This window comes from Protomyctophum parallelum, assembly GCF_964188405.1.
Source record: "Protomyctophum parallelum genome assembly, chromosome: 3".
Lineage (NCBI taxonomy): Eukaryota > Metazoa > Chordata > Actinopteri > Myctophiformes > Myctophidae > Protomyctophum > Protomyctophum parallelum.
In genome coordinates, this window is record NC_139698.1 from 34,769,619 (window position 1) to 34,794,707 (window position 25,089).

Genomic DNA, 25,089 nt, shown 5'->3' on the forward strand with positions numbered 1-25,089 from the left:
TGTTTTGATGTGGATTTTTTTGACTGAACACACACTCTGTAGAAAATGAAGGCATTTAGTATTGTCAATAAAGCTGGTACAGTAGCTCGCAAACGCTGCAGTAAAACGTCTGTGTATATCCTAAAGATGCGGAAGATGATGTAAGCTAATGTAAGCTAGCCCTCTCTGAGCTTTCAATGTGGAAAAACATTGAAAGCCATCAGATTTAGCAGGGCATCTACAGGAGCTCCTCCATGTTTCCCAAAAGAATGTTAATTTAACTAATCTTAAATTTCAGTCAGTTGTAACACTAGTAGTCGTGGTACTGTAGTAGTTGTGGCTGTAATGTACAGTGAGTACGGTAGTTGTTATGGTACCAAGATATAAACACAGAAATAAAATAGATTCTGCCATTGCAGGCTTGTATACTGTAGGATCAATGCCATAGTTGTTTTAGCTGTAAACACCGGCACACCCCCACCTCCATTCTATGCATTACAGTTCACCAGGTACTGTAACTGTACTAATAAGATTCATTTCATTAGGTAACCCAAACCCAGGCAGAATAATGTCATAAACCTGCTTCTCAAATAACACCTGGGACGAGAGCACAGTTAACAAGCGTGCTGTACGTTTCCTCCATCCTTCTCACTGCCTCATCCCCTCTCGTTTTCTCTCTTTCTCTGTCCCCCATTGACATATCTGCTTGTGATTGCCTAATTCTGTGCCTGTCTCATGTGCTCATTTGTCTCTCTTTCCGTGTGTGTGTGTGCGTGCGTGTGCATGTGCATGACTGCGTGTGCGTTTGTGTGATTGTGTCTAGCCCACTCCTGCAAGCAGCCGCGGAGCCCTGCCAACGCTGATGTGGTGGGTCTGGACCTTCCCTCCTACGGCTACACCCTGGTGTATACTTGTCAGCACGGCTATTTCCTCTCTGGGGGTTCAGAGCACCGTGTCTGCCGCTCCGACAGCAGTTGGACCGGCAAAGTGCCTGTCTGCAGAGGTAGGTGGTGGTGAGAGGTCTCATAGAGGAGATGGGACGAGCAGGGGAGATACAAGGAGTGCGTGCGTGCGTGCGTGCGTGCGTGCGTGCGTGCGTGCGTGCGTGCGTGCGTGCGTGCGTGCGTGCGTGCGTGCAGTAATATGACGTATAAAGGGATGTCTGTGAGGTTGGAAGGACCCTCTTACATTAAGTGCATGAGGCAACAAATTGAATATCATAATATAGAGCAAAGAAAAAGCTGAAAATGGGGGTGACTGAACCAAGCTGAATATTTAATCTATTCCATATCACTCCCTGTCTGCCTGTGCGAGCTACTTACGCAACCATACAGATATGAAATACTACTGTATCATCAAATATTTATACCAAGTGATATTAGCTGTACCCAGTGTTGTGCAAGTTCACACTTTACAAGAGCTTAGCTCAAAGTCACACAATTTAAAATGGACTTCTACATTCATTTCTACTGGATTATTTTTAATGAGCTGCTCCGAGCTATTCTTTTCAATATAACCTCCTCCTATTCCATCTCAGCCCACAATCATTGCCATTGCCCCCACTTCCAGTAAATTAATTACTGTAGTGTATAGGTTATTACTATAGAATCACAGAGAGATTGCTTTTAAAAGCCAAGGAAAACCAGTCGGAGGAACCTATATGTTTTACCACTACCCTATACTGTAGCCTACTTCATTGACTTTGTATTCATGTTGTATTCCCTCTACACCAATATCCATGCAGAAAATAGCCGACCTTACAATGCATCACAGATTGTGAACTTCTGAATGTTTGCATATTATGACATGCCCAGAATAGGGACAGTAGGGTTCATGTGGTTAAACAATGTGTCATATTATGCAGAAAGTTAGAAAAAGAGGTGCAGTAAAAAATATAGCCTGCTGTAGATGCAACAGAACTTTTATTTAGGAAGAGTCACTGCAATGTGATTTTTCACTGTCATGAATTCAGTGATTTTGAGAACAAAATTACTGTTTTCATCAGAAGAGCAGTAAGCTGCTGTGCATGATAGCATAAACTCAAGTACAAGTACAGTACGTCTCTAACTAAATCTGCAGTCTCTCGTCTCATGATGAGCAAGTTTTTGTGATTTGTGCCAAAACACAAAATCAAGTCTGCTTTGTCTCTCAATGTGCATTTGCAAATGGACACATTAAGTTCACTGTTTGCCAAAGTTGAGCACGTTCAATGAATTTGAGCTAATATGTCATTGAATCTCATTTCACCATGCCTGATGTGTCTGACTATTTGGCGAGTTTTCCCTCTGCGTCAATTTGAAAATATGCGTGGTTAGAACTAACCTTCCCCAGTGGGTTATGAAATACCAAATTGGGGGAAAGCAATGTGTCGGCAGCATTTTAAGAGTTGAGCAGCATTTACTTTTTTTTACTGCATCCTTAGGGTGTTTGTGTATTGGTGCGTATTTGTGACATACATATTTATGTCTTCCCACAGCCGGTTCCAAATCACATGAGAAAGCAATCAAGCCAATACTAGTCACACCAAGCCCAAAAATAAATGGTAAGTAGAACAAAAGTTGTTACTCTGTTGGCCATTTCAAAAATCCATGGCATCTGCTTTGGACAATCGTTCCTTGCTTTATTTACAGAATATGTCAAATGAGTGTATAAGACATCATTACTTTCTGGTCAGCATATCCATTACTTACACTTTTTGGCAGCTGAAAAATATAAGGTTTCAAATAAATGTTTCACTCACAGGTGGAAGACGGTTTTCTCTCTTCTTTGTAATGTAACTAAAACATAATATTGATTTTAGGTTTTATAACAAATATACATTAGCAAAGCTTCTGCCAAATGTAACTCACTCACTTGTTTAAATAATAATAATAATAATAATAATTATTATTTTCTAAAACATTTCTCAATCACATCCTTTGCGTTTTCAGTTTATTTTTTGCATCCTCTTTTTGACTGTGCTTACTTTCACACAGTTCCTGATGACGTCTTTGCCACTGATTTCATCTGGAAGGGGTCTTATGACTTCAAAGGCCAGAAGCAGCCCATGACATTGACAATTACCAGCTTTAACACCACCACAGGAAAAGTCAATGTAACGTTAACCGACAGTAGCATGGAGTTTCTGCTCTCGGGTGAGTCATCTATACATCATCTGTTAGGACTCTTCCTCCCACTACCCCTGCGTGTCACTTTCATTTATTTTGCGGGTGCCTCACGTCAATCAGTCAATCAGTGAATTTTCTCATGCATTGAGAGTGAGAATTAATTATTGGCTCTAAAGACGGATACTATTACTCTGCAGTGACTGCCTGGCTGGTTGACTGCTCACTGAAGAAGCACTCGTCTTCTCTTCTTATGTCTTATATTGCTGCTCTGTGATGTTCTCGTCCTCCTCTCCTGTCCTTGCTCATCCTCCTCTCTGTAGGAGTGTATAAGAGCCAGGAAGCTAGGCTAATGCTGCTGCTGCACCAGATGAGAGCACTGGTCCACAGCTCCTTCAACAGGATTACAGATGACACCTGGGCAATGGATGGATTTGTGAGTAAAGCCAGGAATTTGGAGATCCATCTTTTGAAAATAACCAAGCCCAGGGACTGTTTTGTAACAAACAAAACAACTGTTTTTATATTCACTCAGAAATAAATCACTGAGAAAGGTCCGTTATTGGGGGCTGGGCAATTGTACCTATTTTTGTTCCAATTACCAGGCATGCCTACAGTATGTGTCAGAAAATACACATACATTTTGACTCATGTACTGTAGTTATATATGCTCCATTTACTGTGGATATTTTCTATAATGGTCATTGGTTTTATATATTTGTACCACAGCTACAATTATCTGTCTGTGAATCATTTAATGTGAGTTGCTTACACAATGATATATCTACAGAAGTACCTAGGTTTGCTGGGAGAACTGTAGAGTATTTTCATTGGTTGAAAATATGCATCTGAAGTAATCTCTCTCAAAGAAAATACATGAATTTAAAAAATAAATTAAATAATATACAGTGTATATGTGCATGCTTGCGTGCGTAGTAAGTAGCCTTGCCGAGCCATGAGGCCCATAGGGCAGGAGCCTATCTCCTGTTTCTGTAGCCATGAGGCCCATAGGGCAGGAGCCTATCTCCTGTTTCTGTAGCGTGAGGCAGCTTGATGTACAAGTACACCCCCTGAACATGACGCTAGTATGTCGCAGGGAAAGCGGTGTGACAGATATTGGTGGAATATTTCACAGCAGCTACTGCAGAATAAGTTCAAATAAGGAAAGTGTCATTTCTGAATGTGGCATGAGGGGATATGTTGTCTTTTAAAGATGGAGTGCCGTGATTTTTTTCCACACTTAAACATGATCATCAGGTGTATTTAGGTGTATATGAGGTATAATTTTTTCAAAAAAGTGTACAGTATTTGTTAAAATGATGGTTTTATGTGGACACACCCACCAGTTCATTAGGTATGCATGAGTTTAACCATAGCACCACCCACCTAATCCAGTCCCTCCGCCTCCTCCTTTAAGACCACCCACTTGTCCTAGTCCCTCCCCCTCCTTATAAAAGGACAACCCATGGCTCTGCCCTTTTGTTTACAAAATGGCAAATTGGTGTCTAATGTAACAAAAACTCATGTTTTTGTGAATGTTAGAAGTGAACACTTCCCATATTTCTGAGATATCGTATAGGTATAGGCACCATTATGCACTTATACTGCCACCATCCATGTATAGGCATATAATCCATGCATCCATACCATATCAGATCTGATTTTTCTGATTTTTTATAATCATTTATTTATTTCCTCCAATTATATTGACCCTATTGTCGCAATCAGCTCAGCTCATCATCCAATTCGATCATAGTTTAACAGCAGAAACAGTTTGATAGTTTGATAGATCATTTAGCCTACAATATATTGTAGGCTATTGATTTCCTCCAGCTAAGCACCCTGGCATTAAAACTGTCCTTTATCTGACTGCATTGAGTTTCAGCAAAAGTCGCCAGATTTAAAGAAACAAGCGGCCAGGTCCACAAAAATAAGTCACAGAAATTGCCGTGAATATTTATGAAAACGTTTCAACAACACCAATCCTTTTAACAACATATTAATCTGAGGGTCCTTCACATGAACCATTGGTCAAGTCAACCACATCTCCCCTGAAAGTTACTTATATGAAAACAAGCCCAAGTCGCTTGTAATAGCCAGACATGGCAACATGACTTCCAGCGCGACACAACATACTTCTAATTCTTGACTTTACAGCCTCGTATAAGTATTAGGACCTACATACATATTGACTACAACAGCCAACAAGAATGCACACTGTGACACTACACTCTGTATCAAAGCCCGACCACTGTGATTATAAAAGAAACAACCTACTCCTTGAGAACAACAAGAGCAACTATACAGCAGAGCAGGTAGGCTATAAGACTGGTTTGTTGTGGTTTCCTCGATTAATCCTGAGGACCCGACGTGAACATTTACTTGCTTCCAATCTAACGAAAAACAGTCTGCTCTGCTGTGAACTGGTAATGTGTGAAATGACTGTGTGATCTGTGAATCTGCCACACAGTTAGACACACACAGAGCAGCAAAAGCAAACTGGCTGCGCTGTTCAGTTCACACGTGTGTAATTGTGTATGTGGCAGGCAGCTCCGCCCACAGAGGTTGTCGTATTAAAAAAATATGTATAGAGGGGGAGGTGCGTGTGTGCGTGCAATATTTTTACGTCACACTATCCGTGTTTACTTCATTGGCCCGTTTGACCGTCAAGGGTTCAGCCTCCAGGAAGAAACCCTAAATACAAAGTTATTACACCATTGGACATAAAAACGACTCCAGGGTGTCTAATGAAGTATTGTCACCCCATAGACACATGAAAAGCTGGAAAAATAAAAAAAATGTGGCACTCCATCTTAATATATGTATGTATGTACTTTTTGATATTGTAAGAGATTTGACGAAGAAAAAATAAATTTAAAGTTTCCTCAAGTTTCCACATGAAGCAACATGTAATTTTACTCTTTCAACAGGTTTCAGCGGAGCCAGAGGGAGGCAGCTATGTGTTCCAAGGTTTTATACAGGGTAAAGACTATGGACAGTTTGGACTGCAGAGACTTGGTAAGTGCCTTCTAAAAAAATTATAATAATAATCTTTGCCTCCTTCATCATCAACTAATTTACATATTGTTGTAACCTGTTTATAGCAAATGTAATGGCTGTTTAATGAGTCGTAGAGAAAATATCAGATTGCAAATTATTTCTTCCTGTTGTTTCACATTTAACGCATTTCACTTTCCGTGGTTGAAAATGTGATTGTTTATGTGTAAATGTGGCGTTCTGTAAAGCATTGGGTTGTGTTACCCTCCTCACAGTTAATATTCTGAAACCATACTGTGGTCCATTCTGCTGTATGTCTATATTTATTTTGAATTTGTTGATAACACTGTGAAAAAAGGGTCTCAGGCTTCTTTCTGGAAATGTTGCACCTGTCCTGCACCATTCACCATTCATGACAAAAGTACAATGATGTTTTTAATACTGATCCTATTGTCAGGCAACACTGAATTCATTCAATCTAAAAAACCCAGATTGATTTTAAAACAATCAAGCTGAGCCGTGCAGCTGCCCTGACAACCTGTCATCAAATACATATTGTGGCCATCATAGAGCATACAGCAGATTATACCCATCCTCGTTATCCCCTTCATTTCCTCCTGCTTCCGCCTGCATTGTTATTTTTTATTGACTCTTTCATTGTCATCAACGTTCATCACGATCATTACGCCGATCGTGATGATCATTATCATCATCATATATCATCCTTTCTACGGCTGTCATCATGGTTGTTGTCATCATCCAGACATCTGCCGTCGCTCCTCTTCACCCTTAATATCAGCTGCTTATTTCTCCTCATCCGCATTAGGATCATTATTTCCATCAACAATGTCAACACCAGTAAGTATGCCAGGGGCCTGTTTCACGAAACTTGGATTAACTAATCCAGGATTTAGGCCAAAACCTGGCTTTTTCAATCCTGGTCTTTACCGCCTGGTTTATTCCGTTCCACTAAAGCCAAGCGAGGCTCAGAATTGGCGGATTTGGCGAGCCGGGATCAGCAAGCCTGGCTGAATAGACAGCCTGGCTTTTTGTCTCTAGACCCATTCTGTAGAACACAGATTTACTGATCCTTCTTCTTCATGGGGTATTATGGCAGTTTGCATTCCTTACTAGTTGCATTACTGCCCCCTTCTGTATATCTCAGTATCTTTACTAATCTATTCAAGACTTACTGATACAAGGACTTAAGCTTCTAAAATAAATACTGCTGCTGTAATTAAAGAGAGAACATACTCTCAATAGTGGATAGACTGAATGATTAACTACCCCAAAAATATAGTTTACATTTTACCACTACTATTAACTTAAAACAGAATTCTTAATATTGTAAGCATAATGATATTGTCGCATTGTGATATTTGGCCATAACTCCCTCCTCTGAGGGAGCTACCTTTGGGGAAGGGGGTTGTTGTCCAGACAGGGGCCATATACTGGTGAACTGTGGGTCATGGGTTCAATAGTGGGTGAAACGTTACAATGGTAATATGTTGTAAAACAATGAGTAATGGTAATATTTTGTGGTTTTCACTTTTTCAAAAAAGAAAAATATTAATATAATATAATATAATATAATATAATAATTCTTCTTAACCGTGCACTTGCACGACAGCAAACCTATTCTGGGGAACATTCACCAAAAGCAGCTGATCTACAAGCTCACAAGCTTTCATGATGTTGTGCAGCCTATTTATTTTGGTTATTTGATTTGATATAGTGCTTAGATTTGTCCTTTAATGCAGACCGATACAAATAAGGCAACATAAACCCATACTAATTGAATAAGTCTGGAAAACATAAATGGTTTGTGATCAGTTTGACTGCTTGATGAACAGTAAAGACATCAGGATTACGTTAAACCTGGCTGTTAGCCTGGTCCGGAGCAGGCTAAGTCCAAAGCATTAGTTTCCATGGTAACTAATGTAGCATCACTTTCATGAAACCGAATCAAGCCAACATATCCAGGTTAACTGGTTAAATTAATCTGGCAAGATTAACCAGATTTCATGAAACCGGTTAATCGTAGATCCAGGATATATTAAGCCAGGATATGTGTTAAATCCCGGCTTAATCTCTAATCCAAGTTTCGTGAAACAGGCCCTGTCCTCTTACACGTATTTATTGGTTCTCTGTCATGTCTACTACTTCCCGTTCCATAGGTCAATCTTGATCTGAATATATTGAGTCTGAGTGGTTAACCACATTAACATTGGCATCGCTATTTTGGCAATATTATTATATGGATTAAGGCGAAGATTTATAAGCTCATGACACGTTGTGACGTACAGTATGTATGCATTTTGGCGGATATTTTCGCTATTCATCCTACAATGAAGTGTAGCCACATATATATGTGGCTCAAATGGTTGCCATCTTCACTGCTTCCAGGTATGAGCGTGAGAGAGAATGCCACGCTACCTGACCCTGAGCCTAACGGTTCCAGCAACAGCAGTTCTGTGGCCATCGCAATCCTTGTGCCTTTCTTCGCCCTCATCTTCGCTGGCCTGGGTTTCTATCTCTACAAACAGAGGTATGTACTGTACTGTAGTAACAACATGCTTTGTTCGACATAAGCTGTTAAATGCCTATCTATGATGGAAAAGCAATATATTTTCACGAGTTTGGATTCTTTGGTAAGGGCCAGGATACCTAGGTTGCATGCGAAGTTGAAGAATACCCTTACTCACATGCAATTATGTCTGCATAGATTTACGAGAGACAGCGAAATTCCTTCACGACGGACGACGTACGTCGCGACGTATATTTTTCCGTTGCAACGTATATTCGAGTACGTCCTGGCGTAAATATCAATTCGTCCCGGCAGAACGGACTCGTCGCGGCTATATCTACCCGTTTGGGACGTAATAGGTTGACTATTATTTTCCGTCGCGCCAGAACGGGACTCGTCGCAGCTATATCTACCCGTTGTGGCGTGAGCTGGACTCGACGCGGCAGAACGTGACTCGTCGCGACTATATCTACCCGTTTGCGACGTGCGCCTCGCCGGTCCGGTCTCCAGGCGAGCCTGCGTCCTTCATATATTTTTTTTTCTGCTCTCGTTGGACTTAACTTTAAAAGTCCAATGGAACACCTCTTTGTAACGGGCCGCTGTAGTATAGTGGTATAATCCCTCGCCTCTCTATTCTTTTTTGCTGAGGACGCTGGTTCAATTCCCGCTCGCGGCAGACCAAAATTATTATATTTTAGACAGACACACAGACAGACAGACAGACTGCCTGTCTGCCTGCCTAATGTATTGTAAATAATGTATTCATTCCATACGGCTATTTTTTTTTAATATAAAAACTTTTGTCTTTCGCGCGATTCGAACCAGCGTCGTCAGCACCAAAACATTGAGAGGCGAGTGATTAAACCGCTAGACTACAGCGGCCATACGTTACAAAGAAGTGTTTCATTGGACTTATAAAGACAATAGCACCAGCTGCAGTCTCGCAAGGGGAGGGACCGGAAGTGCTTTTATTTCCGGCTTCCACGTGCACAAGCGCACATACACGCACGCGAAATATAATGCGCGTGCACGACACGCACTTGCTGGTGCGCGCTTAAATGCCGGGTGTATATAGTACCATCTGTGCTTAAACATAATTACGTGGTCGGTTTGGAAAAGTTTGAAGTAGTTTGTTGTAGGTAATATTTTAATTGAAAGCTTATTAGTTGGTGGTATAAGTGTGCATATTTGAAGAAATGCAAATCTAACAATAATAAAATGATATGCAATAATAGGCTAGGCCTATATGGTCGATTATAACATAATGATATCAAGGCATTTAAGTAATGTAATAAGTTGCTATAACCCCGTACCCCTGTCCCACACACACCATGTCCAGACCATAGACCACAGACACACGACCATATGCATTTAATTTACTATGAAAACCTGCATTTCCCGTCAGTCAGTCAGTAAGTGTGTCATGTCACGCCTCGTGTCATGCCTCCATATATGGTCACGCCTCATGACACGTCACACCACCATATATGGCCGTTTCCATATGATATAAGATCCCGACACTGACCTCATCAAACCCTGGATAGCCATACATTGAAAAGACTGGATCATCACCTAGATCTCCATATATGGAGCTGAGGCGGCCAGCAACTCTACATCTGACCTCATAATGTAATAATCAGCTCATAATGTAATTAAAAGACGAGCACATAACTTAATAGATTTTTCTATAATGTAATAATGTGTTACATTAAGAACCTCCACATAGGCGACTCATACTGTAATAAAACTTCATAATGCAATAATGTCTTTATAATGTATGAGCTGATTATTACATATTGCATTATATTTCGCATGCGTGTATGTGCGCTTGTGCACGTGGAAGCCGGAAATAAAAGCACTTCCGGTCCCTCCCCTTGCGAGACTGCAGCTGGGTGCTATTGTCTTTATAAGTCCAATGAAACACTTCTTTGTAACGTATGGCCGCTGTAGTCTAGCGGTTTAATCACTCGCCTCTCAATGTTTTGGTGCTGACGACGCTGGTTCGAATCGCGCGAAAGACAAAAGTTTTTATATTAAAAAAAAATAGCCGTATGGAATGAATACATTATTTACAATACATTAGGCAGGCAGACAGGCAGTCTGTCTGTCTGTCTGTGTGTCTGTCTAAAATATAATAATTGTGGTCTGCCGCGAGCGGGAATTGAACCAGCGTCCTCAGCAAAAAAGAATAGAGAGGCGAGGGATTATACCACTATACTACAGCGGCCCGTTACAAAGAGGTGTTCCATTGGACTTTTAAAGTTAAGTCCAACGAGAGCAGAAAAAAAAATATATGAAGGACGCAGGCTCGCCTGGAGACCGGACCGGCGAGGCGCACGTCGCAAACGGGTAGATATAGTCGCGACGAGTCACGTTCTGCCGCGTCGAGTCCAGCTCACGCCACAACGGGTAGATATAGCTGCGACGAGTCCCGTTCTGGCGCGACGGAGAATAATAGTCAACCTATTACGTCCCAAACGGGTAGATATAGCCGCGACGAGTCCGTTCTGCCGGGACGAATTGATATTTACGCCAGGACGTACTCGAATATACGTTGCGACGGAAAAATATACGTCGCGACGTACGTCGTCCGTCGTGAAGGAATTTCGCTCCACCTGGAGATTTACAGACAATTAAAATGTGCACTAAGGTGACATGGATGGTCATGGCCGAGCTCATGAAGACAGTTTCCTTATCTGTTTGGGATAAGATAAAACAATTATGTATCTTTATTTATCCCCAGAGGGAGATTCAGGTGTCATTGCAGCAACAGTAGTGAGAATAAAACACAGAGAGGTACGGGTAAAGAGTCAAGAACCAAATCAAGATAAATACAGAATAAAAAATGAAGATGAAATGAAATAATGAGCTTCTGGCTCTAGTTATCGGTACTGGATCTCTTGATGCGTCAATGCATGATGTAGTATCAGCAATCTGATTACTGTCTCAGCGACAGGGTATTGCACCATACTTTGAACATTTTAAATTTGTTCATTATTTTCCTGTGTGTGTGTTTATGAATGTTGTACATGAAAGGTACATGAATGGTTTATCACAAAATATATACATGTGGGACCTACTGTATGACATTTGCATTAAGACTATTCAGACTTAATTTCAGTATTGATTATAATACCTAATTTACCTATAGTGCCGCAGCTATACACATCCAACATCACTGAAGCGTGCACCTTTATTGAATTTGAATTAGGGCAGTGTATTTGGTATACTGTCTTTATGCTGATATTACAATTATTTATTTATTTTCCAGGAAAACGGATAAAGCGCAGTACACAGGCTGTTCTGTCCATGAGAACAACAATGGACAAGCCACCTTTGAAAACCCCATGTACAACACAAACACTAAAGCTGCTGAGGGGAAAGTAGTCCGCTTCGACCCAAATCTCAACACTGTCTGCACCATGGTTTGATGTACTGATGGGCAACACAGACAAGCAGAGTGATACAGAGAAAGAAAAGGTGATGACGCTAAATGAAGAACAAAGAAATAGCAAGCTTTTCTTTGCTTCTACACCATCAACATATAAACATCTATTTATATTTTCCCTGTTTCTGATGACGCACACAGACACAAGGAAATAGGGAGAATCGCTCAGAAATGTAAAGCACACTTTCGGCAACAGATGCTACAGTTGCAGTCAATCATATACAGAAAGGGGAAAGAAGAAGGAGAAAGAGAGGAAGGCGACGTTCCACACCTTTTGAGATCTTCCACCGGTTTGGTGAAGAGAAGTGTTCTTTCTTTACACTCTGTGAGTGTTGGCTTTACAGTTAAAAAGAGCCTCTGGCATAGATAAATTGAGTATTTTTTACTCTTTATAATTAAATGGTGGGAGGGGTTACTTCACAATGCCAAACCAAATGTTCATTTCTTTCCTGTAGTACAGCCTGGTTCCCCATTCACTATTTTTTTTTAATTAGTCACATATTGTTAGAATTTTGAGAGATAAGTGTTCAGGTTTAGTGTGTTGTCTCAACGAGTTGCTGAGCCCCTCAACTGTGAGTTGATCAGAGTGATGCGTGGAGTTTATTGTATGTGTCGTGAGATGGCAATGAGGGAAAAAAGACTGCATGAGACGCGTCCGCACTCTACTCAAGAGTTCTTCGGTCAATTATACCTCTTAATTGGATGTAGCCTCCCACTGATGACATGTATAGCCAGGTATTTGATTACTGAAGTGCAGTAGATTTATTTTTTAGCAGTATGGTAAATTATGGGGTTTTATTAAAGTACAAGTTATCTGAGAATAGTTTCTTCATAAGAGTTCTAGCCAGCGTTACAGTCGGTATATTATCAAGGATATGCAGTGCTCTTTCCTTCCATTACTATGGTGAGCTGATGTTATCTGGTTGAGAGTTTAAGTTTAGTGATTGTAGTAAAAATAGTAAAAGTATCGGCCACAATATGATGCTCTCTGCAGAGCTGTGGTCAAATCACTTTAAATTAAATTTACGGTAATGATGTGGTTTTTAAGAGAAAACATCCCTCCCCCCTCCAGCTTTGAAATGGCAAAGTACACCCACTTGATGAAGTGGACATGATGGGAGTGAAATAATCCTAGCCCCGACGATGTATACATCAAGCATCTCAAAGTAGGAATTCTGCCCTAGGATGAATGACACCTTTGATAGTAAATGAGATTATCCAGACATGAGTCTACAAGTACTTAGGCCTGGAGTTTCCCTGGAGTTTCTTAATGCTTTGGTGTCAGTAAGGTAGCGGAAATATGGAAATATGGACAGGGCAGATTAAGGGGGGAAGAAAGGGCATGTCATAATTTAGATTTTGTTCTTCTAATACAACATTTGAACATGACCCTTCTTTATTATGAATAAATATTAACTAATGCTAAACTACCACCCCCTTGTTAAATTCAAATCAAAATTCTAATATCAGATGTCAGTGAAATTGACAAAACTGCTTTAGTCACTAACTCTTAGATTACAAATCCTAGACTCTTGGTAAATTCAGGGTTTTGGACTATCATGGATTTCAACTGAAATTATCGTTTAATTGTCTTACTGAACCTTCAGCTTCTACCAACACACATGTACAGTACAGTATATATATATACAGATTTTGCACACTTAAAAATGAGCCGCCATCAGTATCTTACTATCACCTGGGTCCAAACATGTATTCCACAATGTCATTATATTATTAAATATATCATTGCAGTGCCTTGAAAACAGTATGGGCATAAGTCTTTAAGGAAGACACAGCGTTTATTTCATTAGTTATACTGTACATTAGTGGAATTTATGATAAGTTAACTGAGTGATGTCAGCCTTCATGATTTATCAAAGAAGAGATGTGTTTAAAAAGCAGCTCATACTTTCATAACTGTGCATGTCTGCCAAAAGTGATCCAGTATAGCAATTGCTGCTATCGCTCTTTGTACCACTATGTTTATTCCTGTCATTGCTGTTACATTTTGTACATTTATACAGTTTTGATACTTGATGGCATTCTCTTTGGCAAAATGTCTTGTGTTACCAATATGTAATATATTTTGCAGTTTCATATTTCTTATTGAGGAGGGGAAAAATGCACCTGGAAGAAAACATATTATGTCAGTATCACATCAGACTGGAGTAGATTAGAATGCTTTTAAGTGTACCACTCAATGGTCATCCATTCAGAAGCAAGTGTATGTATATGTACATATTACAATACTTTTGTAAAGAGATATATTTTTATGCAAATAAAGCATTTGTAAGTTATTGAATATGTTATGTAAATTTCCACATGTAAATGTCATGTAAGATCCCCCAAAAATGTGTTTTGTATTTTTTCTTTATAGGCAATGTATAAATCCGTAATTTATATATAAAATATAAATTCGAATGAACTCACATTCTGATTCTGTTTCATTAAACGGCAGGTGAATGTAGCCCAGCACTCATACCTCTGTCCAGAAGCCACTGAATTTAAAGGAATGGCTTGACCAGCTGGTGAATAAGCCTTTTCATCAAGTAAAAATATCTGGAGGCACATTTTGCCTCGGTTTGAACTTGGTTGCATATGCCACTCTATGCTATGTACTATTGCTGTATGTTTACATAAAGTATACAGCTCGTGCAATTCTTGAGAAAGTGAGATAATCTAATTTGTGAAGTGTCACAATAAATGGATGTGTGCATGATCTTCATTTAAAGTAAAAAAGGCCTTAAAACCTGAATGTGGTATATTGAACAGACAGAACCCAAAGAAATCAAAGTTGAAACGACTGAGCTTGAAACTACACAGAGAAACTTAAAATTATAACATCTTTGTACTGTGTAGAGTTATGGTGACATGAAATATTGATGGGATGCTGAAATTACTGAAAGGAGAAAAATAACAGTCTGGCTCCATTTGATAGACTTGCTGTTAAAAAGTGTGTGTTTTTTCTTCAGGCTTGGCAACGAGGGGCAATGACAGACTGTAATAATGACATTATGTAACAGGATGAAAGGAGGCAAATGGCAAGAGCCAAAGGAAAATAAATGATCTGCTAGTGTAGGAGATGACAGAATGTTCGATCTAGAACGCACATTCTACAGAATTCTAATATGTGGATGTTAAATGGCTGGTACTTATTCCATTTAGACCCACATTAAGCTTACTATACAACTTAAAGCCTAAGCCTGCCCTACAGTATTTATGTATGGATTGGAAATACTATTTGTAGTGACTTACCAAGCAGAATTTCAACCAATGGAGATAAGGCTGTTTGTGCTGATGGTGCATTATGGGAATTGAGAAATAGCTATAGGGTTTCTGCATTTATGGACATACTTTCAGTGCAAAACACACCACTAGAGTAGCCTAACATTTTACCCAATAGAAGTTGACCCATATTGGCTTCACATTTGTTTCTTGGTAGTAAATATGTAATCTGAATAGAATCTCATCTGGAGGTTGCTCTAGAGATATGGTTAGTAATCAGGATACGTAACAGTGAGCTGAATACAGTTGAATACAGTTCATGTTAATAGAGCCTCCTCGATATTCACAGCTTTGCAGCACAGGCATGAAAAACATCAATTTTCACAGGGATACACAATGAAGAGATTTACATGATTAGCAGTGCTATTCTATTCCCATATCCTGGCCTGCAGCATTCAAACAGGGAGCCTCTGAAATTGTACCAATCATACCCGTGTGAAGTGAGTGATATTTTTCAAGACAAAGAAGGTATTGTGGAAGAGCCAGAGGTGCGGTGGCAATCTACACTTTGGGAAGTCTACAAGAAAACAACGCTTGTCAACTACCACGGCTTGTGAGGAAGTATTATGAGGGGTCGAATAAACAACAAAGGGCTACATTTCTAAGAATGATCAAGATTGAAATATTGATTAACAGTTTGCAGAATTACAGTACATTTCAAGCACAACTCATTCAAAGACTGTTAACTGTGAGTGTATGACCCAATAAAGCATTGCACTTGTTTACAAGAGGGTCCACCTTGTTCAAATCATCAAAACATTTAGAGACGTACAAATAGACATTTCTATATAGCCCAAAAGAAAGAGAGAAGAGAGAGCTATACAGTAGAGTCATTTGTCATTGAATGACTACATGCTATTTTATCACATGAGTTGGCAAAGCTATTGTGTGTGGCATTTTTTGATTAAGATATTGACTATGGCACTTGTATGAGGCCAATTGGGCTTTGATGCGTTTTGGATTTGGTAGCCTGGCCACGTTTAACTGTCTCCACTATAATCTATAAGGAGCCACTCCTGCTACACAGAGCCAGGGAATGCTTTGTCGTTTGTCTCAGTCCACACACACACACACACACACACACACACACACACACACACACACACACACACACACACACACACACACACACACACGTGTTATGAATTTGCAGATTTGAAGCATTTTATCTTTGCCTCCCAGTCTCTTTATGAAAATGTAGTCTTCGACTCTTCTAATGAAATATTCATCATCGTGTTTCTACTGAATTAAACTGAGAAAACCAAAAAAAACACATTTTGAAAGTTATTCCACAGCTAAAGCACGATCCCCAGCCTCAGGGAGAGGTTGAGAGGTCCCTGAACGGGACAGCAAGTTCCTCAGCACAGACCCTCAGCACCCGATAGTTGATGCTGTCTGGCCCTGCTGCTTTTCTGAACTAATCTAGATAATAACAAATCTCGCAACCGTTGCATGAATCTAGAAGCCTTGCCTTTGAGCTGTCATTGACTTGATGTGATTGCTGGGGAGTGGGGGACTACATCTCACTTCTTCAACTTATTTTGTTCATGTTCCCAAAGAAGAAAATGTGTCATTTTCACATAAAAAAAGATTGCATTTAGTGATTCATGTTTATGTTTTATTTGGACTTGACATGACAGAGAAAAATGGTGCTGTCACAGTTTTGATACGCTGTCAAGCTAATGGGAGTGAGTGACAGACCAAGACAAGCACATGATACTACCGTTGTTAGCCAACTCATACTAGTAGGCACATGGCACATAGGGCCCTATCTTGCCTTAGCAATTCTGGATCAATTGGAGAGGCTAAGGATAAGGCGTAAGTCGGCACGCAAGATAGGGCCCTATATAGTACCCTAACCATACCCAGTTGAAAGACAACTAAACCTTTAACCGATTTGTGTTTAACCAAGTGTGCTTTTCTTTCTTTTTTTGTGTGTTGCATAATGGCCTTATTATTTACCTGTTGAGTAATATTGTTTTCCCTTGTGTCATTTATATTACTGTCCTAATTTACTGTTGTGTTAATGCAATGTTCTCCTTTTGTCTTACTGTCTGAGTGTGTTTAGTAATGTTGTGTTCTTGAACGTCTCCCTTGATTGCCTGATGAGTGCCAGCCACGCTGATGACTTTGGGCCGCCTTGGGGTTCAAATAGGGACACACTCAGTTGGGAAGAGAGAGCCAAGGAAGCGGGTCTGGAAGGTAGCAGCTCTGTCTGTGTGGCGACAGGGCTGAGGAGGAGGTGGGGTACTGGACAGAGGAGAGGACCTCTGGCCAGAATATAGCTTGTGTGGCCGTCCGTGTGAGGCAACTATACAAGGGATGAAGGAGAACCAGCAGATGAGATGATCACACAGGTTGACCGGGGAACCTGTGTTTGAGACGCTGAAAGAGGGGAAGCCAGACTGACTCAACAGAGGGGCCAAGTTGCGACTAGCCCCTCTTTTCAGATAAGTACCTCCTCTGTGGCCTTGATGTTGACGTTCTGACGACGTGTGCCTTTTGGCTGCTATCATTTGTTGGAGTTAGATAGTGAGCGGATGTACTGTCGGCCTGTCCTTGTGTGTTCGCAGTATCAACAAGAAGAATAGGAGGTTCTGAAGACTTCTCTCCTCTGACACTGTCTGCACTTTCCCATATGGACTGACCCCTCCTTTGCCAATTTGCACATTTTGATAGTAACGGATTTTAAGAGTTTATTGTTTTGGTTAATTGTTTGGTTAGGATTTAGTATTCATTTTCTATTGTATTGTAAGCAGGTGTCTTAGGAACCCATGTTATTAGGAATAAATTATAATAAATGTGTATACTTACCTTTGAGGGCTGGTTTCCGTGTCAGACTTCTTCCTGGTTTCTTTATGATGTATTGCTCTTTTACCTGGTTAAAACATGAACCTGAGTGTCCTTTGAAATTGAAGAGTATAATTGAGGACTTGCACCTCCCCAAAGCAAGTGGCGTAGTGGGCTATACAAGACATTATTGGGTCTCACAGTATACATGCACACGCACTTTAAACAGTGCACTTTAAATATATATTACTGTGTTGCTCATGATGTTTTTATATTTGTTATTTGTGACTTAATCGGCCACCGGTCACACAAGCACCAATCATAACTTAGTTACTCATTATAATAACCCTTAACATAGTGGAGATGTGCATGCAAAGTTTCACATGGGAGGCCGACTTAACCCTTTTCTTTACCCTTTGGCAAGTGCAGCGCTCTCTCTCTCTCGCTCCTTTCTCGCTCCTCTGAAGTAGTAAATCCCTGATCCAGTGAGTCTTCTTTTCAGGATATCAAACTGAAACTCTTGTGAGCTTCATGGAGAGCATGACTAGTGATTTAAATTGCAGCATGCATTGTTCTAAATTCATCATCACTCACAGCCTCCATCATGGCCGTCACAAAACTCCCACGCTCCCCAAAATTCCCTACAGGAACATCCCAAGAGCCGCAGCAAAGTAGAGAGGGGCTTGCTTTTGATCACTTCCAGCTTGTGAGTGAGTAATTGGGCTCCCTAATTTAAACGGCACATGTAATATTTTATTCTGGGGCAGAGAACAAGGGAACAGTATGTATCTCTCTCTTGCTGGCTGTCAGTCGGTTCTATCTTTATCTTGTCTCTGACTTCCTCTTCTGTCTGAAACATAGACTGTAAAAAAATATGGACAAAGCGTTCTCCGGGTCTAACATGAACGTAAAATGAAGCCTGTCAGTCCTTGTATTGTAAGTCGCCATCTTTCTAGATCCGTTTTAGCCCAGCTGGCCATTGGCTGGCCCAGACAACGAGGTGGGACTTCCCCCCCTTCTTCTCTGTTGGTTTTTATTTTGACTCGAGTGGGAGGGGAATCCCGATCATAGACTGTAACGGTAGCCACGCCCTTCAGAACATGTGCAACTTTATGGTCATTCTTTAAATAAATGGGACCATAATTTTCCAAAAAGAATATTATGACATTAGAAATGAGACTTTAAACTAGTGACTGGAAGCCGAAAGTATTCATGACCATGTTTATTAAGGTAATACAGTCTAGGTGAAGTTGGGCCCAAATACATGGACTTCAATGGGGCTATGGGTTTTTCTGGGTCCAATGACAGCGCCACAACAGGCCATTATATGAACTTTCAGGAAATCCCGATTTCCTCATTGGCTTCACAAAATATCTGTCTGACTGTCCCCCTGGTCTGAAAACTATTAAGACTCCACCTCATGCCCCGCTACTTACTTCTACTTCTACTTATTTTGTTACCGTATCTATCTCTTTCTGAGCATTGAGCCCAAGGCTTTGAGACACCTCAAGCGCTTACCAGTCCACATACTCACAGTTTTGGTCTGTTATTATGGTGGTGTTTGTCTTTCATAATCGTTGTCTTACTAACGCACCTGCTGTTGTGGTGCACTCGGCCGACCGCACCAACTTCCATAGGACCCCCAGATCCTGTGGAAGTCCCACACCATGCTAGCTCATATCCATTTAAAATAAACATGTTTACATTATTGAAATACGGCCACATAAGTTTTGTTTCCCCGCGTATGCATTGTGAGTTTTGGGAAACATCTCCCACAAAGCATAGAGTTTAGATCAGTGATATTCAACTAGACCTCACTGGCCAGATTTGGCCCCTGGGGGCCACGATGGGAGCAGAACGTGTTCCTCTGACAGTCAGTGGACAGATATGCTGTGGACATGGTTTTATTGGTTGTCGTGGTGACATCACAACCAATCGACTGATGGGTTCTGGCCAAATCACGGTGTCAATATACAGAATAAAAACAAACTCATTTAAATTGACCACAATCAAAATCGTATTTTTTGAAGTGAAGAACTTTTCTTCATTGCACTCCCCCTGCACTACACCCCTGGGTTAAACCCTAACGTTATACTCATGACCTCTGCCAAAGCATATTTGGCTAAAATGTTACATTTAATTCTATAGCTAGGCAGTGAAAGCTATTAAACTAGGCATATGATGTAGACCAGGACAAAAACAATGCAATTTCTTCTGCAAGTTTGTATATTATATTTACTAACAAAGCAGCAGAATGTAGCATGAGACTGATGCAAGTAATAAAACAACGTATCACATTTGCACTTTTTATCTAATGGTACCACCCATGGTTAACCTGATATACTGCAACACTGATTGATTCTCTCTTCTGTTTTGTTTTGCAGTCTATCTTACAAAAGAGTAAAACAAATGGTTTAGCACCTTTGAAAATAAGATAAAAGGTCATTTAGATTCAACCGGCACAAAGCAGCTGGCAGGGAAGGGAAGGTGCTGGCTGCACTGTGATCAGAATACTTACAATGCAATATTACAATTTAGAGATGGAGAGCTGCCACTATAAGTCATGCATCGATCCTCCTTTGTCATTTCTTCCCGTCAAAAAATGTTTTGCGTATGTATACAGTATATGCTGTGTGATACAGCTTGAAAACTTGACATTTTACAGTGTGTCGCATAAGACGTTATCTTAAGCACATGATTGACAACGTTGTACAAGGACGAATATTCAAATGTAGGCTATTGCTGCTGGTGCTGATCATATGATATGCGGTGTCAGCTTGTGAAACAAGCCTACAAAATGTATAGCGCTAGATGTGTATCACCATTATAATGTCACACAGACTAAAATATATCGTTTCTGTCACACAGAAACAAAGGCTTGTATCTCCATATTTCATCGTATGCCCCCCATGAATGACTGCTCTATTTTATACTTTGGCCTATGAAATGGCCACACAAAAGTAGTGAAAATCTGCAAGCTCCCAGTCGCGTTAATGCTATGTTATGTTTAAAAAAATATATGTATGTACTGTACATGCTTACACCTAGAAACCCCATTCAAACCTATTTAGGTTACGGTGGACATGTGTGCCTGAAAAGGAATCTTTGAAATGTTTCATAGTTTTTAGAAATGTAGTGCTTTTAAATTTGAGAAATTCAGAATGGGGGTCAATGGCAGATTTTGGCAAGTAAAGATTTGAGTGGGGTTTGAACCCACAACCTCCAGATCATGCTGCCAGCATGCTAAGTCACTGATCTACTTGCCACCTGCCACAATGCAGTCTGCTGTTCCCTTTGAGTAACAACATTGATACAAAAATAAAATACAAAAAATAAAATAACAGGAGATTTGTCTATTGTTTCTTTTGCTGTTGTTTATCTCTAGACATTCTAATGTTTATGAACCACAATGGAAACATGTCTCTGGCTCTTCTGTCATCTATTCAGCCTTTTGAGAACAGCTAGTATGCACAGTAGATCACTGGGTACAAAGCCTGCCAGGGAATCAGGAGGCCGCAGGTTCAAGTCCTGGCTCTGACATAGTGTTCCAAAATCATGAAAATATGACATACGTACTATAGTATGCCGTCCGAAACCATGATTTCATGATTTTCATATTTATTTTCAAATCCTCCAAAATCACGGAAAACGACATGCTATATGTACAAAACAGTGCTCAAAGCATTTGATGAATGTGATTGTGTTCAGGACTCAATTCTTTCAACTTTACTGAAGGCTAACAAACAAAAGATCACTTCAAAATTACCAGGGGCCTGTTTCACGAAACTTGGATTAACTAATCCAGGATTTAGGCCAAAGCCAGGCTTTTTAAATCCTGATCTTTACAGCCTGGTTTATTCCGTTCCACTAAAGCCAAGCGAGGCTCAGAATTGGTGGATTTGGCGAGCCGGGATCAGCAAGCCTGGCTTAATAGACAGTCTGGCTTTTTGTCTCTAGACCCATTCTGTAGAACACAGATTTACTGATCCTTCTTCTTCATGGGGTATTAAGGCAGTTTGCATCCTTAATAGTTGCATTACAGCCCCCTTCTGTATATCTCATTATCTTTACTAATCTATGCAAGACTTACTGATACAACTAAGGACTTAAGCTTCTAAAATAAATACTGCTGCTGTAATTAAAGAGAACATACTCTCAATAGTGGATAGACTGAATGATTAACTACCCCAAAAATATAGTTTACATTTTACCACTACTATTAACTTAAAACAGAATTCTTAATATTGTAAGCATAATGATATTGTCGCATTGTGATATTTGGCCATAACTCCCTCCTCTGAGGGAGCTACCTTTGGGGAAGGGGGTTGTTGTCCAGACAGGGGCCAGACTGGTGAGGGTCATGGGAGCATGCCAAAGTTTGTGCTATTGCCATTGAGAATGCATTGGGCGCTTAAGTTAAATAACTCAGAAACTACAAAACATTTCAAAGTAAAAAGTTCCAGCATGTGTCTCCACAGTAAGCTGAATTTTACAAAGTGTGAATGGAGTTTCTAGGTGAAAGTGATTTTTTGAAGTGCCACTATCTGCCTATAAATGTCTCAAATTTGAAAGCACTATATTTCTAAAACTATGAAACATTTCAAAGATTCATTTTCAGGCACACATGTCCACCGTAGGATGAACCTAAATGGGTTTGAATGGGGTTTCTAGGTGTAAGTATGTAGGACTAGTAGTGGGTGAAACGTTACAATGGTAATATGTTGTAAAACAATGAGTAATGGTAATATTTAGTGGTTTTCACTTTTACAAAAAATAATAATATAATATAATAATTCTTCTTAACCGTGCACTGCACTTGCACGACAGCAAACTTATTCATGGGGAACATTCACCAAAAGCAGCTGATCTACAAGCTCACAAGCTGTCATGATGTTGTGCAGCCTATATTTTGGTTATTTGATTTTATATAGTGCTTAAATTAGTCCTTTAATGCAGACCGATACAAATAAGGCAACATAAACCCATAATAATTGAATAAATCTGGAAAACATCATTGGTTTGTGATCAGTTTGACTGCTTAATGAACAGTAAAGACATCAGGATTAGGTTAAACCTGGCTGTTAGCCTGGTCCGGAGCAGGCTAAGTCCAAAGCATTCGTTTCCATGGTAACTAATGTAGCATCACTTTCATGAAACCGAATCAAGCCTCAACATATCCAGGTTAACTGGTTAAGTTAATCTGGCAAGATCAACCAGCTTTCATGAAACCGGTTAATCACTGATCCAGGATATATTAAGCCAGGATATGTGTGAAAGCCCGGCTTAATCTCTAATCCAAGTTTCGTGGAACGGGCCCCTGGAGACTTTGGCTGAGAGTGTCTGACTCATGGAGCAGTGGTCTAATCTCATCGTCATTCAGTACAGACTTTCTGTGTTCAAGTCTCATTCAATGCCGCAGTAATTTGAACTTTTCAAGGCTTGAATAAAAAAATAAAAACTCAAAAGCACCAGGACCCAGCTAACATGTCCATCTGGGCCCAATTGGGTTTTGACATGGGCTATAGGCATGGGTTCCAAGTGGGCCGTTGTTACATTCCCCTTTGTATGTCTAGGGGTATATCAAGGAGAGGATGCAACACGGCTGACATAAGAGTTGTTATTTATTCAACGTTAAAGTGAAAAGGTATAATAATAATAAACAAAGAATACAACTGGAATACAACACAAAAGTCAGGCTATATGGGGCAACTTAAATAAATCATCAAAACTATCTGTCCCTATTCTAGTATCACACAACACTCTTACCTAACTATCCAATAAATGAAATGAAATGTTACATGAATTCAATCTACCTAAACTGTCTACACTAACTACTGCCCTAACAAAGATTTACAAAAAGTACGCACCCATACGCCGTATTTATCTATATATCTCTATAATATATAACTATAATATCAGTTGTATCTTTAGCTCAGGGTACAGATCAAAATATATATTATATACTATATATCTCTATATATATATAATTATAATATCAGTTGTATCTTCATTAGCTCAGAATCACAGAATCAGCTCAGGGGCTCCACACAGATATAGCCCCTGACCTACGCTTTTAAACAGTTCTGAAACTTTGAGCATTCCCTAGCTCCTCTGGACAGTGTGCTCTCAGTATGGGGAAACTGAGAGACACTGCCAATGATTGCATGTCACAGGTGCTGCTAAGTAGTCTTCCCAGGCTGGTCCTCCGAGCGGATTGGCTCCTGGTGACGAGGGGGTGGGCAGACAGGTTGACTGGTCTCCGCCTCCACGCACAACAGCAGACCAGACCTGTGACTGAAAGAACTGATCAGCACTCTGTATAATGTAACCCATTCATGATATATTATAAGTATATATATATATATATATATATATATATATATATATAAGCATAACCACGTTATCATATAATATATATATAAATACAATTATCACGTTATCATCTCATAAATATATATAATCCCCGATTATGTAACACCCTATACACCCAAAATCAAACACAGTTTGAACAACATTTTCGTTCTGGGAGTACACCAGAATTACCTTGGTTTACATTTCTTTCTTGAGGTAGCCTCAGCCACACTCTAGTGAGGAGCACGCCTATCAAGACACCCCCTGCACTCTGTACAACACTCAGAGTTAGCCGCAACTATACTCTAGTGAGGAGCACGCCTAACAAGACGCCCCCTGCACTCTATAGTGAAGTTCTACATAATAGTCAACCCTGAACAGAAAGCGTGGCCATCACCTGTGCTTTCCCCAGCAGCTTACACTGGAACAAAATCAGCCTTGTTCAGACCTAGCAATACTACCGACTACTATGTTTCAAGCCACACAACCTCTTTCCATGCGCAACAGAAAGGATAATCTATGAATTGATTGCACACACAATCACTGAATTGTGTACTTGGTGTCCCACCCAGGGGCAACAAATACACAAATATACAAATCGAGTGGGT

At 40.1% G+C, this 25,089-nt stretch overlaps 1 protein-coding gene across 1 annotated transcript in view; it reads left to right on the forward strand.

Moving 5' to 3' along the window:
• The window catches only part of LOC310855938 (CUB and sushi domain-containing protein 3-like), a gene marked incomplete at its 5' end in the record, with an annotated part of 374,665 nt that extends 362,331 nt beyond the window's left edge, over positions 1-12,334 (forward strand). The window contains 7 exons of the mRNA XM_083761135.1: positions 803-982; positions 2,456-2,521; positions 2,955-3,113; positions 3,407-3,519; positions 6,014-6,101; positions 8,487-8,628; positions 11,879-12,334. Of these exons, the coding sequence (XP_083617261.1) occupies positions 803-982; positions 2,456-2,521; positions 2,955-3,113; positions 3,407-3,519; positions 6,014-6,101; positions 8,487-8,628; positions 11,879-12,038 (908 nt within the window). The 3' untranslated portion in view covers positions 12,039-12,334. The remainder of the gene's footprint in view (positions 1-802; positions 983-2,455; positions 2,522-2,954; positions 3,114-3,406; positions 3,520-6,013; positions 6,102-8,486; positions 8,629-11,878) is intronic.
• Positions 12,335-25,089: the final 12,755 nt, after the last annotated feature.